General features: G+C 41.3%; 1 protein-coding gene across 1 annotated transcript; it reads right to left on the reverse strand.

The window, feature by feature from the left end:
* Positions 1-13,359: 13,359 nt before the first annotated feature.
* On the reverse strand, positions 13,360-14,723 carry LOC130191051 (E3 ubiquitin-protein ligase TRIM39-like). Its single transcript, XM_056410713.1, has one exon. It carries the CDS (start codon positions 14,677-14,679, stop codon positions 13,429-13,431), a length of 1,251 nt encoding a protein of 416 aa, XP_056266688.1. The 5' UTR covers positions 14,680-14,723; the 3' UTR covers positions 13,360-13,428.
* Positions 14,724-15,412: the final 689 nt, after the last annotated feature.

Here is a 15,412-nt window from a genome sequence, read left to right on the forward strand (position 1 = left end):
TTGTCTGTATTATGAAGCCTGTTTGTCGTAGCTATTTCCCCACAACTTATCTGTCTGTCTCTCTCTCTCTATATTTATCTGTAGGTTTGTGACACCATACTTGGACACACCAGGGAACGCTTTGCCTTCAAAGACCACCTCATCAGTGCCACCTTACTGCAGAGCTGCCAGTTTGAATGCTACGTCAATGTATTCCCTGAAGTTGCTCTGGCCACCACATTGAAGGCCTATCCAATGCTCAACGGAAGAAAGCTGAAGACAGAGCTTAGCCTCATCTATGGCACAGAGGAATTTCGATCCTGTTGTGGTGCTGTGGATCTTTTCCAGTTGTTCATGGAAAATAATCTTTCGGAGGTATTTTCAGAGACAAAACACTGCTGAAAATCATCATCACAACTCCCATGACCACTGCTGAGGTTGAGAGGTGTTTTTCAACACTGAAAAGGGTTAAAACCTTTCTCAGGAACACCATGACTCAGGAGAGACTGAATGCCTTAGCCATGCTCTCAATGGAAAAAAGGCTGATCACAAACATGATTGACTTTAATCAGAGAGTCATTGAGAAGTTTGCCAACTTGAAAGAGAGGCGGGCTAAATTTCTTTACAAGTAGTGGGGCCAATGTACAATGTGATGCATCTCTTTCTGAATCCAATGTTTCGTTTGTTTCGTTGTTGTGGACAGTGTTGAGCACTGTGTTCTTGAAATAAAGCTTTGTTACAATATTCTACTCAAAATCTCTTTTCTTCTCATGTGGAGTGCTATTTAAACCGCGCCGCCCAACTGCGCCCCCCCCAAAAAAAATGTCACCAGCCGCCACTGGTCAGGGGGCGGGCCAATCTCTTTAATGTCATGCGATCTACCAACACTATACGCCGCGATCGACTGGCAGGTCGCGATCGACGTGTTGAGACCCTGATCTACAGGAAGTAAAAGTCGTAACAAGGTTTCCGGAGGTGAACCTGCGGAAGGATCATTACCGATGAACAGACCGTCTGCATGAGAGCGGACAGAGTTCAGATTGAAGTGGTGCATTGGAAGCTCATTTTGCAAGTGACTTTTTTTTCGTCCCGACGACCAACAACAGACGGATTGGAAGCTCATTCTGCGCATGCGTTAAATGCGTAAAAAAAAAAAAACTAGTTAAACCTGTAATTGGATTAACTGAGTTAACGCGTTATTTTTCACAGCACTAATATAAACATATACACATGCATACAAATTCACACACCCATATAAACATATATACACACACATACCTACATATACATAAAACAATCAACAAAACAAAAACAAAAAAGCTTGTCCCCATTATCCGTTAGTTATGATGCGTCTGTACTTGTCCAGAGTCATGTCTTTAAAAATGTTTTTGAATATCACCAGATTCTTACTTTCCTTGATGTCATCAGTTAAACTATTCCACTGTTTCACCCCACAGACAGATGTACACATGTTTTTTTGAGTTGAATGAACAATCGGCTGTTTGAAATTCCATCTCCCTCTTAGTTCATACTCTCCTTCTCTATCTCTAAAAATCTTTTGAATATTTCCAGTCAGTGAATTATGTTTAGCTTTGTACAGAATTTGTGCTGTTTTGAACTCTACTATATCCCTAAGTTTCAGTGTATGTGATTTTAAGAACAGTGAATTGGTGTGTTCAAGATATCCTACAATATTTACTATTCTAATTGTTCTCTTTTGCATGATGCATCATGGCTGTAGGGTGCTTTTGTAGGTGTTCCCCCACACTTCAACACAATAGGTCATGTATGGTAGAATGAGAGTGTAATATAATGTCTGCAATGATTTATAGTTCAGTATGTGCCGTGTTTTGCATAATATCCCTACAGTTCGTGCTAATTTGGACCTTACATACTTGACATGTTGTTTCCAGCTAAAGTTGTGGTCGATTATCACACCTAAAAACATATTCTCGAAAACTCTTTCCAGCATAACACTATCCAACATTAATTCTACCGGAGTATTCGGATGTATATTTTTATTACCAAAAACCATTAAAATTTTTTTTTTATGTTTACTGATAATTTATTGACATCGAACCACAACTTTAGCTTACTCAATTCTGCCGTGACAACCTCCAACAGCTGCTGAAGGTTCTCCCCAGCACAGAATACATTAGTGTCATCAGCAAAAATAACATAATTCAAGATTTTAGAAACATTGCATACGTCATTGAAGTACAAATAATTTTGGTCCAAGAATTGACCCATGCTTAACACCACATATAATATCTGAGAGAGATACCTAGTTGCACCCATCTGTACAAACTGTATTCTGTTTTCAATGTAACTTTTTAACCAATTTAGCCCTACCCCTCTAATCCCATACCTTTCCAGTTTATGTATTAAAATACCATGATCAATTGTGTCAAACGCTTTCTTTAGATCGACAAAAACACCTACTGAATATTTTTTGTTATCACTGTTACTTGTTAATTCTTCGACTAAATCCATTAAAGCCATTGCAGTTGATCTATTCGTTCTAAAACCATATTGTCTGTCCATAAGCAACTCATATTTGTCAATGAAGCTGTCCAACCGCACAATAAAGAGCTTTTCGAGAATTTTAGAGAACTGGGAGAGCAGTGAAACTGGCCTGTAGTTAGTAAATAGGTGTTTTTCTCCAGCTTTGTGTACTGGGATCACTTTAGCAGTTTTCATATTACTGGGAAAGCATCCCAAGTCAAACGATAGATTACAGATGAAAGTTAGAGGGTCTACTATAGTGTCAATTACTTGTTTTATTAAAGTCATGTCAATACCATTCCAATCCAGAGATGTTTTGTTCTTAAACTTCTGAACAACGTTAATAATTTCATTTTTATCTGTACCTCTCAAATAGATAGTATCTGGATTTCGTTCTCCATAGAATATTTCAGCACCTCCTCCTTGTGGAGGGTTTATTTCATTTGCCAGTTTGGGCCCCACATTCACAAAGAAGTTGTTGAAGCTCTCCACCACCTCCTTCTTGTCAGTGATTGTCCTATAATTATCTATAAAATAATTAGAAAAGCTGGAGCTATTTTTTTCTTCCTAATGACTGAGTTTAGTATGTTCCATGTGCCCCTGATATTATTTTTATTCTTTTCTAACATTAAATTGTTGTAATCCTTCTTACATTTTCTAATAATATCAGTTAATTTATTTTTATATCTTTTATATTTCATTTCTTTTTCTCTAGTTCTATCTTTTATACATTTTTTGTACAAGGTGTTTTTTTTTATAGGCATTCAACAAGCCCTTTGTGATCCATGGTTTATCAGAGCTATTGATTTTCTTATTGCTTTGTCGCATTGGACAGCTTCTATCATATATTGATAAAAAAATATCCAAGAAAGAGTCATAAGCAGAGTTTACATCCACTGCTTCATAAACAGTTCTCCAGTCTTGTCCCAGCAATTCCCTTCTAAAAGCATCAAGGGTAACTTCTGTTCTTACTCTACTCTGTCTTGTTATACCTTCATCCTTCATCATTTTATGTTCACAATCGTAGATAACAAACACTGGTAGGTGGTCACTTATATCATTTATAAGTAACCCACTAATTAAATTATCTTAAGTAAGATTCATAACTTCATATTGTAGCGACCCTGGGTCAGAAAGCTACGAGACGTTGTATAGTTATTACCGTTTATTCGTAGCCTACGCCAAACAACAGTGAACACCGCAACACATTCTACTCCACTGTAAAGTATTTTACAGTGAATAATTGGAGTAAATTCATGAGCAAGAAGAGTTGATGTGGTGACGTCACAAGACCAGAAAGACCGTCCTGCGTCCTCGAGAGTCTGGACTCCCAAGACCAGACTCCAAAAGAACACGAGTCTGTACTCAGTGTACTTGGAATTGATAAACGGCTGAAGTAAAAAAGCTTGTAACAATTCGCCTTTATAAATCAATTAAGGGGAAAAGGTACAATATGCAAAACAAGGGAATGGGCGGATCTGCGAATTATGGTGTTAAGTGTCTGCTCAAACGGTAGTAAAAGAAAAACACACAGTCGAAATGCGTAAACTCAAATATTATTATATTAAATAAAATTCAATGCATCAGCAAGCTTCCAAAATGAACACACACTGCAAACAATCAAACCCACTCAAAACAAAGTATAATCCCCGGATCCCGACAGTCCCCAAAGTCTTTCAGTTCCCCAAAACAAAAGTAAACGACTGCATGCGCACAAACCCCCCCTCCCCCCCACAAGCCGGCAAACAGCTGCCCGAACAGGCGGAAACGTGGCGAGGCGCCGCGTTCACTCCCCGCGCTACGTCACCCTAGTCCGGTAGGTGCTGGCCCCGTTGACAGTGTTCCTGCGCAGTCTTCTCATTAATGGTCCCTCCCGTTGGCATAAATCCACAATCGAAGTAGTCGCCGGATTGCTGCCGTCCTGAGCCGCTCACAACACCGGAGCCTGTCAGCGCGCTCCAAACCAAAACCCCTCGCGTCACCTCCCCCTCGTCACCTTTTATAGCCCGTGACACAACAATAATAATAATTACAATTATAATACAAAACACATTATCCTAACTAAACCCAAGCTCACTTGAGGCCACTGATAAAAACACTGGTACGGCACATATACATAAAGGAAAATAAACGAGTAAAAAGTTTACCCTTTACCGGTGCCGTACACACAGGCCAAACCATGTGATCATTACAAGCTGTCTCGGCTAACTTCTGCTAACGGTTAGCTGAGCGAGCCAACTTCAACAACATATGCAAGGCAGAAGTAGTAGAGCATAACACACCAGGTGCATCACACTCCTGTTGTGGTATATTGGATCGAGCACTCGGTGCTCGATTGTATTTGACTGTCACCACTACAGAGTTCGGTGATAGTTTGTTCATGCCTGGCAGTTGTGTGTGATTAACCGGCGAGTAAAAGATCTAACTTGTGCTGCATCCTCGTCTCCGTGCATTTGTATCGAACAGTGATTTAGATAACGGTCCGTGTACGTAATGTTATCTTGTTTTTTCGTTTCATTCCAAATACGGAATACGGAAATCACGTGGTTTTTTCGTTTTCCGTTTGAAAACCAAAAACGGAAAAACGGAATACCACCTCCGTATTTCGTTTCTGCTGTCTGAAACCAAAAACGACAGAACGGAAGTGCTTAAAATGAAAGTCAAAATAAAAGCCAGTGCTACATATTCGTATTAACCTTAGAAGAATATTAATTAATCAATATAAAGACTTAAACGGGGATATTTTAACGATGCAAACACATAGCAGGGTAACGTTAGAAGAATATTAATTAGTCAATATAAAGAATAAATAATTAAACCTGGATATGTTAAAGACAGTGGTGACGACGGGAAGTTTAATATTCATGTAGCCTACACAGCAAGAATCACCTTCTCACTTAATCGTTGCATTGTTTGATGCAACACAGTTCCTAATATAGATTGTATTTGTTCACACTTAAAGCTGATTCTGGTGGGGGGGCTTTATGAGTCCTTATACGCCCAAGATCGGAAAGCTACAAACAAATACTTGGAGAGTATTATGGTTAACTAGTTTGGGGTCTCCAAACTAGTTAACCAAAATATCCTTTTCTCTTCTTTTTTCCCCTAACATGTCATATTTCTCCAGAGCAGTTGGGCCAACGCCCCTCGCCCTTTCACACCTCAGTGGAGTGGAATTTGATGTGGTGCTTATTTAGCTTCCAACTCAATTAAGTTAGGAATGGAAAAGCTAAGTTTGGCACTGTTTATGAAGGGCAGCTTAAGGACCCTGACACCCTCAGTTTGGATGCCAATCTGATACCTATTGCTTCACTAAGAACACAGCTGATGTCTGAGCACTACAATCAAACAGCAGGAACAAACATCAATGATAAACAATCTGAGCCAACCTATAAATCACATCATACTAAACACCATTTTGACCTGAGCTTGTAGCAGGTATAAAGCTTCAGTGGAAGCTCAGTCAGGACGGTTCATACATCTGACATTCACTTTTCATTTGGAACAGCTCTTGGAAGGCAAAACTTTGATGATGTAAATCATGCGAGCAGATTAACTGCAGATGGAAGAATCAGAGGAATTGAGATCCAGCAATACAATTCAAATACAGGAATGTAATCCGAATGCAATGCTACCACTAATTCTGAAGGCTTCCTCTTTTAGGGCTGTAGTTAACTTGTGCTTGACATAAAGAATTAGAAAATATCAAAGATTGTCTTACTTTACTAATCTAGAAGTGTGCAGATGTCATTGGATCAGATATAAGTACATGTGAGCTGCTGCTCTGAGCTAAACAAGGCCATGACCTGTTACCAGGCACGTGCACAGATAGAGCCCTAGTGGTGCTCAAGCACCAGCCCCTTTGCCCTGGATGAGTAAAGTGCCCTTTTTGCTGGAGCCACATTTTTTTTATTCATCAGTATTTAAGAATAAAAGTTACTCTTTCTGTCATCAAGTCCCCCCAAATGTGTTTTAATATCCGACGGGGCATTTATTTGAGTTCTTGTGAGAATTTCGCCGAGACCGCTCCCGCGCTTACGAGCCCCCTCTCTCCCTCCCCCCGCCCCTCCCTCCTCCTCCTCCTCCTCCGCGCAGTGCTCCTCGCGCCACCGAACGGGTGCGCCTCCTTCTCCTCTGACGCGCAGCACCAGACCAACAGGTCATGACGGTGTTTGTCCCCTAACGTTGTTTTGTGATAAATCAACCACAACATTAGCGCTGCTGAAAACATGACGTCACAACTGGTCCGACGTTTCCTAAAAAAATAAACAAACAAAAACTCCGTGATTTCAAAGCCTCGTCCAGCTGTTTACTGAAGTTAGTTATGTTTAGACAATAGAGAGAGGAAGAGAGAGAGAGAGGGAGAGAGAGAATTCAAGAGAAAAGAGAGAAAGAGAGAGAGAGGATTCTTATTCCGTTCTATTCAACAGGGGCTAGTCTAGGATTTGCGTGGCCAGACTGAAAAAAAAATCATAAGGCCTCTCTTGTTCAGAGCCAAATGTGGAGGCGGCCCGTATCCGGTCCGCGGGCCTTAGTTTGAGGACCACTGCTCTTGGCTGTTGATGTCTATCAATATCGCTCATTTTGAAAATGACGTAAGAGGGCAATACGGATCCGTGTCAGACCAGCGAGGAGGGCAATACGTGGCTGGCATGACGCCCATTAGCCAATCAGAATGCTTGTACTGTTGTTGCTATATAATAATTCATCTTTATTCATAAAGAAAATGTAAGCTAGCTGTCTGATGCTGCCAGAGGAGACGCAGGTCGAGGATGTATTGCATCATCAGTGTATTGATGCTAATGCTTCAACTCTGTCAGAATTTTTTTTTGGCATTGGGTGCCCTTTTTTTTGGTTTGAGCACCTGCCCCCCAAAATGTCTGTGCACGTGCCTGCCTGTTGCTCTGAGCTAAAGAAGGCCACGACCTGTTGCTCTGAGCTAAAGAAGGCCACGACCTGCTGCTCTGAGCTAAAGAAGGCCACGACCTGCTGCTCTGAGCTAGACCTGCTGCTCTGAGCTAAAGAAGGCCACGACCTGTTGCTCTGAGCTAAAGAAGGCCACGACCTGCTGCTCTGAGCTAAAGAAGGCCACGACCTGTTGCTCTGAGCTAAACCTGCTGCTCTGAGCTAAAGAAGGCCACAACCTGCTACTCTGAGCTAAAGAAGGTCATGACCTGCTGCTCTGAGCTACAGAAGGTCATGACCTGTTGCTCTGAGCTAAACAAGGTTATGACTTGTTGCTCTAAGGCAGCTAAAGAAGGCCATGACTTGCTGCTCTAAACTAAAGAAGGTCATGACCTGTTGCTCTATAAGCTAAACAAGGCTCTGAGCTGAATATGGCTTATCTCAATGTACATGCAGAGATATAGCCATACGGCTAAACACAGGCAACAACGCCTAACAATCACTCCTATAAACTATGTGAGACATGTTAGAGATGTGAGGAGCTGTGCTCTCCATGTTTCACTCTGATACAATAACTCATGGAGTCAACTCCTCAAAACATGTTCACACACAACACAGAGCTCCATCCTTCTGGAGACCAAAGTACTACATGATGATGATGTGATGTAGTCAGAGGACTAAGACACTGACAGCAGAGTCACAACAGAACAGGTTACATGTTGATGATGATTTAGTTTATTTCGATCAGCAAAATATACAACAATCATAATTCAACAAAAGAAGAAAGTGGCTGACCGAAAGGGTCGAGGCTGAAGCTAACGAGCTTATAAGTGCCCTAACCTATGATTTCTCGAAAAAACGTATTTCAAAGAATCATATATATATTAGGCTGTCAGCGTTAACGCGTTAATCTATGCGATTAATTTGGCCGCACTAAAATATTTTAACGCAATTAACGCAACTTTGTTTACTTCCGGTGTTCTTGAAGTTTTTACACTCCTCTGAGTGTCAAACCGCGGCAGTACGGTTTAACACTGTTTCCGTTTTTAAAACAATTATTTCTCCGCGAAAATAAGGAGCAGAAATCAGTTTAACTCGTGGATGAATCAGTCGGGTTTCTCCTGCTCCTCCTTCCTCCGTCTCCCCTCTGATCCACAGAGGAACAGAGGGCGACGTGTCGGTGACGCGCGGAAAGAACTCGTCACACGAAACCTTCAACGTGATTGGTCAATCCGTTTGTCTGTCAACATTTTGGGGAAAAAACAACCAATGAACACTCAGTAAATCACAAAGGACCTCCCACCACAGGTGAGGCTCATTAGCAGCCTGTCAGTCAGAGAGCAGAGAACACGGCACCAGGACAACTGAGCCTTATTGAATAGAGCTGAGATTGTTCTGGAATGTTTCATGTATAACACGTGGGTATGTGTCATATGAAAACGCCTTTAAAAGGTGAATTTTGTTGTTGTTGTAAAATGTATAAAATGAGCCCAGCCTCCAGATCGTCACGTGACATATTTAAATGTCAGTCAGTTACCAAGGCCACTGGTTCTGCTGCTGTTCAGTGTTAAAGATGACAGGACCAATGGGGTCTCTTATGCACCTTTTCTTACTAATCTGATGTTTCACTGAAGAAACAATTTATCATCCACAATATTAAATACCTCGCTGGCACTTTATAGGTAGGAGTCTCTTTGAAAACATAGCTCTGTGTGAAGTTTGGTCTTTAAAAAGAATGAACTTTTAACTTTTAATTGCGATTAATGAATTTCAAAATGTGCGATTAATTCGTGAATTTTTTTTAATCGATTGACAGCCCTAATATATATATGTATATATATCAGTGGCGGGCCGTGGGCCTGGGGCCTGGGCTTTCAGTGAGGTCCTACACAGTCCCACCAGAATTAATCCACATCTTATTACTATCATTATGATGCCATGGCTCTAGACCAGGGCTGCTCAATCGTCGATCGCGACCTACCGGTCGATCGCGCGTAGTATTGGTAGATCGCATGACATAAAAAATTGGCCCGCCCGTCATTTTCTCTATAGCACGCTCTTTGTTCATTTATTAAACTAAACAGCCGTCTGCTGTTGATCGATCTACACAACAGCATGTCATTTTCTCGGCTCTCCGTCCCCTCGCGCTGCAGAATGCGCCATCGGGACGGAGAAAAAGAAGAAGATAAATGTCACTTGCAATAGTTTGTTCACTAATCAGGGAATTGTCGCCTCCAAAGCAGTTTTACCGTGTTGATAAAGACACATAACTATTCACTGAAAATAAAAAGAAAGAAAACAAATAATTTGCAACATAGGCTATTTGCCATTTTATTTTGTGCCAAACATACATAGGCCTCACACATTTTATAAAAATAGAATGCATTGTATGCCGACTCACGAAGACTGATTATTTGAACACAAAATCCATCCTTCTTTCTTTCCTCAAGAAGACTTCAATGACTCTGTTGTACAGTCTATCAAATTCAGTTTCCTAGTTCTGAGGTTCTGCATTTACCTGCCCATAGGCCCCGCCTCAATATTGGTAATCCAATCAAAAGACGGCACGCCTCCGCCTGCTTGCTGCTCCTGTGCTGTTCCGGGGCCTTCTCAAGGCCTAGAGGAGCCAACTCTAAAGCTGATTGGTTGACACAACATTGTCATTCCCATTCACTTGAAGCTACCAGCGCCCGCAATGTTGATTCTGAAGGCCTAAGGGCAGATTTTAGCCCCTTGGCAACACACGATGGCTGAATATGATTGGATAAAAGATCTAACATAAAGACCAGCCCTCCAAATCTCAACCTGGCGCTGGCAGCAGCGCAACCAAGAGGAACGCTATGAAATTAAGAGAATAACTCTTACTCTGGGGAATAATTGAATACATATTTGTGGGAAAATATATTTAGAAAAAATAAAATATTCTGATGATGTTTAGTCCAGCAGAGAAGGCCTTGCTGGCCCTGACGGCCCGCCACTGATAACAAGTAAGATATTTGTTAACCGCACAATATATGAACAAGAAAAAACACATTTGCAATGAGCAGCTGGATGAACTACCAATATAAATGTTGTATTTATTTACATTTCGTTGCCTCTGTACCTGTATATTTTAGAAAAAAATATATATTCTGATGTTTAGGCCAGCAGAGAAGGCCTTGCTGGCCCTGACGGCCCGCCACTGATATATATATATTCATATCTATATATATATATACACACATACATACATATATACATATATATATACATATATACAGTACATACACACACACATACATACACACACACATATATACATATATACATACACACACATACATAAACACACACACACACACATATACATATCATCATATCCTCATTCTTCCATGTGGGAATGTTTAGTTCCAAAATGACCCAAATAAAACAAGTAAATACATGATGTATATAACTATGCTGGAAATTAACCATTCACATAAATATCAGAGGAAATAAACGGCATTAAATACATATGTATCAACTAGAACGGGCACTCGGTAGAGCGCATAACTTCGCATATCACAAGATTGGGCATTGAATTATGAACATTTTGGCATTAGTTGCATGCCAATTGACAAAATGTATCGTGCTATGGTAAAAAAAGATTTTGACCTTTCCATGACCTTGACCTTGACCTTGACCCGATTGATCCCTAAATCTAATCAATGGTCCCCGGATAATAACCAATCATCCCACCAAATTCCATGTGATTCAAGAAGATTTGACCTGTTCATGACCTTGACCTTTGACCCGATCGATCCCAAAATCTAATCAACTGGTCCCGGATAATAAACAATCATCCCACCAAATTTCATGCGATTCGTTCAATTCTTTTTGAGTTCTGCGAAAGATTTTGACCTGTTCATGACCTTTGACCTTGACCTTTGACCCGATCGATCCCAAAATCTAATCAACTGGTCCCCGGATAATACACAATCATCCCACCAAATTGCATGCGATTCGGTTCAATACTTTTTGAGTTTTGCGAATAACACGCATACAAATAAATAAATAAATAAATACACTGCGATCAAAACATAACCTTCCGGCATTTTCAATGCGAAGGTAATAACAGGTATACTGCCATCTAGTGGTATAAAGGTGAACCGTTTACTCTGCGGTGGAAATATAAATAACAGCAACAACTCTGCACAGAAACATTACTTTGATTAATCTATAGTAGGAACTGTGTTGCATCAAACAATGCAACAAGTGAGAAGGTGATTCTTGCTGTGTACATGAATATTAAACTTCCCGTCGTCACCACTGTCGCTAACATATCCAGGTTTAATTCTTTATTCTTTCTATTGACTAATTAATATTCTTCTAACGTTACCCTGCTATGTGTTTGCATCGTTAAAATATCCCCGTTTAATTCTTTATTCTTTATATTGATTAATTAATATTCTTCTAAGGTCAATACGAATATGTATCACTGGCTTTTATTTTGACTTTCATTTTAAGCACTTCCGTTCTGTCGTTTTTGGTTTCAGACGGCAGAAACGAAATACGGAGGTGGTATTCCGTTTTTCCGTTTTTGGTTTTCAAACGGAAAACGGAAAAAACACGTGATTTCCGTATTCCGTATTTGGAATGAAACGAAAAAACAAAATAACATTACGTACACGGACCAATAACATAACGACGGGCCACCGAGAAGAGAGACTAACCCCGCTGTGTGTTGTGCTCCGGTCCTGCAGCGGATCGTGAGCGCCCAGAGTCTGAGCGAGGACGACATGAGGACCAGGAGGAGACCACCCCCGAGCCCTCCTCCTCCTCCTCTTCCTCACGTGGACCCTCCGTGACGACCTCGCCAACGCCTCGGCCTCCATCACGCCGGCCGACGTCCATCACTTCCGGAAGTGGAATTTAGTTTTTTTTATTCCTGGTTTATCCATGACAGTCGTGTGTGTTTGTCTTTTAACTTAAATGACCCGTTTTGGGGTATGAAGAGTATCTGGATCATAACAGCCCCCTCCCGTCCCGACAGCATCGTGTACCAGGGTTACTCCGTCCTCGCGGTTCCTTTATCAGTCGTGGAACGTTCCAGAAACGGGAATCTTCTCTCCGCTCCGCAAAGTATTTATTGTTTCAATTAGTTTGTTATCGGTCTTCTGTTCGTTCTCGACTCGCAAACACTTTGTAAAAAAAGTGCTGAAATGTTTTGTTTAGTCATTTTGAGAGAGGACGACGCTCTAGGAAAATAAAACAATGTGGACAGACTGAAGTTGTCTTGTGAGATTATTTTCTTTTTATTAAATTACGCCTCTATCTACTTCTTGCTGGTCGCTGTGTCATCCGTTTAGTAAATAGCTTGGAGTGAGAAAACATTTCCAATGTCTTTTATTTCTGTCCCTGAGAACTTGGGACACGACGAGCCACATCTGGACTCCAGCTCCTCGTGTCCAGTCGGCATCCTGAACTGACACCTTCACAATGTTTGTTTGGCCAGACCTCAACATTATGACTAAAGCATTGACATTATTAACATTATTAACAAAGAAAAGTAGCAAAACTTCACATTTGTGAAGCTGGAAACATGAAATGTTTTTACAGGTAAATTAATTAAACCATTACAAATAGTTTCCATTTCATTTTCTGTCAATTGACTCATGGTTTCAGATGGACTTGAAAGAACTGTAAAAATAATATTTATTTAAAAAGTCTTGTTTTGCTTGTAAACATCTTTTATTATGAAAGTCACAGAATACAATTTATTTGTCATGAAAAAACTTCTGTCAACCAGGCTTTACTTTTCTGGATCTTTCTTCTGAACGTAGAAATAAATGTCTTAGATTTAACAAAGATTTGAATTTAAATTCTACATATAATGTGTCATGATGCAGAGTTTAAGAGATTAATGTGTTTATATGTAACGGGATACATTTAATAATGACGTGTAAATCAATCACCACAGTAAACAGTAAGATGTCAAGTTCAACTGCATGATATTAAGACAAGATATGTACATTTATTCTCTTCAATGAATAAAATCATTACAATAAACAAAGAGAGTGATTAGTTTACTCCAACAGGAGAGATGATCAGAGGAGCAGAGTTTATACCATCAAGATAAAGACCAGGACCGAAGAATGGGAGGAGCTTCTCCTTGAAGGAGCAGCCAGTAAAGGAGTAGATGAGAGCTGCAGCTTCTACGTCATAGAAGGAGACCAGACCCTCCTCATAGTCCACAAACACCCCCACCTTCTGAGGCCCAGACTTCAGGGAGAGAAGAACTGGAGGAACATCAAGAGCTATATACTCGTTTCCATTAATCAACCATATAGTCCAGTAACCGTTCTGAGGTCTCAGTGTGATGTTTTCCTTCCTGTTGGCCGACTCTCTGGTCACTCCTAAAATCCATTCAGTCTTTTGTTTAACTTGAACCTCATAATAAAGTTTTTCTGAAGAGAACTTCTGTGTTCCTAAAACACACTGAAAAGAAGAGAACCTCTGTGGATTGTCGGGGAGACGTGGCTGCTCTACCTGAGCACGTTTCACTTGTTTCCCGTCATCAGACAGGATGAGGTCAGAATGAGCTGTTTCAGGATCAAGAGTCACGTCCACTGCAAACTTCTGGACCCTCTTCAGCTCAGTTTCAGGAACCAGCTTCTTCATCTTCACTTCAACCAGCGTCTTCATCTTGTTACTGAGCGTCTCCTCCAGCTGAGACACAGCTCTCCTCACAGTCCCCTCATGTGATGCTGGAGGAACACTGACCTGAGACCAGTCCTTGGTGGGTGGTGGATGGTGGATGTTGAGGGACTGGACACTCTGGAGGAGGTGGAGGTGGTCTTCAGAGAGGGAGAGCTTCTCCACCTCAGTGCTCCTCTTCATCAGATCAGAGATCTCCTGTTCCATCTCTCTGATGGCGTCTTCAGCCTGTTTCTTGGTGCTTCTCTGCTTCTCTTCTATCGTATTGATGAGCTCATTCAGTTTTCTCTCCACAGACTCCTTCAGACCAGTGAAGACCTGAACACCTTCTGCTTTCTCTCGGTCTGCATCTTCCTCACTGAGCTTCACGTTGTGTTGGACCTCCTGAATCTTCAGGCGTCTCTTCTGGATCATCTCCTGAGTTTCAGCCTCTGTCTTCTGCAGCTCCACCTTCTTTCCTTCACATTCTTGTTTCAGAGGAACAACATTGTGCATCTTGTGGTCCAACACAGTGCAGAGCATGCAGACACACGTCTGGTCGGTCCTACAGAACAGCTCCAGAGGTTTATCGTGCTTCAGACACATCCTGTCTTCCAGGTTCTCCACAGGGTCCATCAGCTGATGTCTCTTCAGGCGTGAAGCTGTCAGGTGAGGCTCCAGGTGAGTCTCACAGTAGGAGACCAGACACACCAGGCAGGACTGCAGGGCCATCAGTTTGGTACAAGTGCAGACGCCACAGGAACTTCTCCTGGTCTGACTCTTGTTGCTCTGAGCTGCTGCTGCTGGCTTTCTGCTGAGTCGACTGTCTGAACTGAGAAACCACCTCAGACATGAAGGTGTTGACCAGATCTGGTCTGGTGGTGAAAACCTCTGCACATGGGACACTGGCACCTGTCACTCACATTCCAGTGTTCAGTGATGCACTTTTTGCAGAAGTTGTGTCCACATGGTGTTGTGACTGGATCAGTGAACACATCCAGACAGACGGAGCACAGGAACTGATCTTCAGACAGCAGAAAGTTTGCAGAAGCCATATCTACACACATTGAGGAAGAAAAGAAGAACATCTCTATTCAAAGAGTTTAATTATTTGTTGAAAAATAAAGCTTTCAGTCTTTTTATTTTATATTTTAACTTAGCTAAAGCGACCTTTAATTTTCCAACTTGCAAACCTTGAGATTAACTGTTTGTACGACCTCAGGATTTTGTGTGGTTCAGCGCCTGTCAACTGTTTATAGATCACTATAGTCGTCAGCTTCAGCATCAGCTACCCAGTTAGACTCGTCACTGCAGAAAAACCGAAAAAGATGTCCAAACCTGAATTCCCTTTTAAGTAAACAAAATTTTT

The sequence above is a fragment of the Pseudoliparis swirei genome, unplaced genomic scaffold, assembly GCF_029220125.1.
Source record: "Pseudoliparis swirei isolate HS2019 ecotype Mariana Trench unplaced genomic scaffold, NWPU_hadal_v1 hadal_26, whole genome shotgun sequence".
Lineage (NCBI taxonomy): Eukaryota > Metazoa > Chordata > Actinopteri > Perciformes > Liparidae > Pseudoliparis > Pseudoliparis swirei.

Excerpts from the sequence above, each read along its gene's own strand:
- LOC130191051 (XM_056410713.1), bottom strand. The coding sequence starts at position 14,679 with ATGGACCCTGTGGAGAACCTGGAAGACAGGATGTGTCTGAAGCACGAT.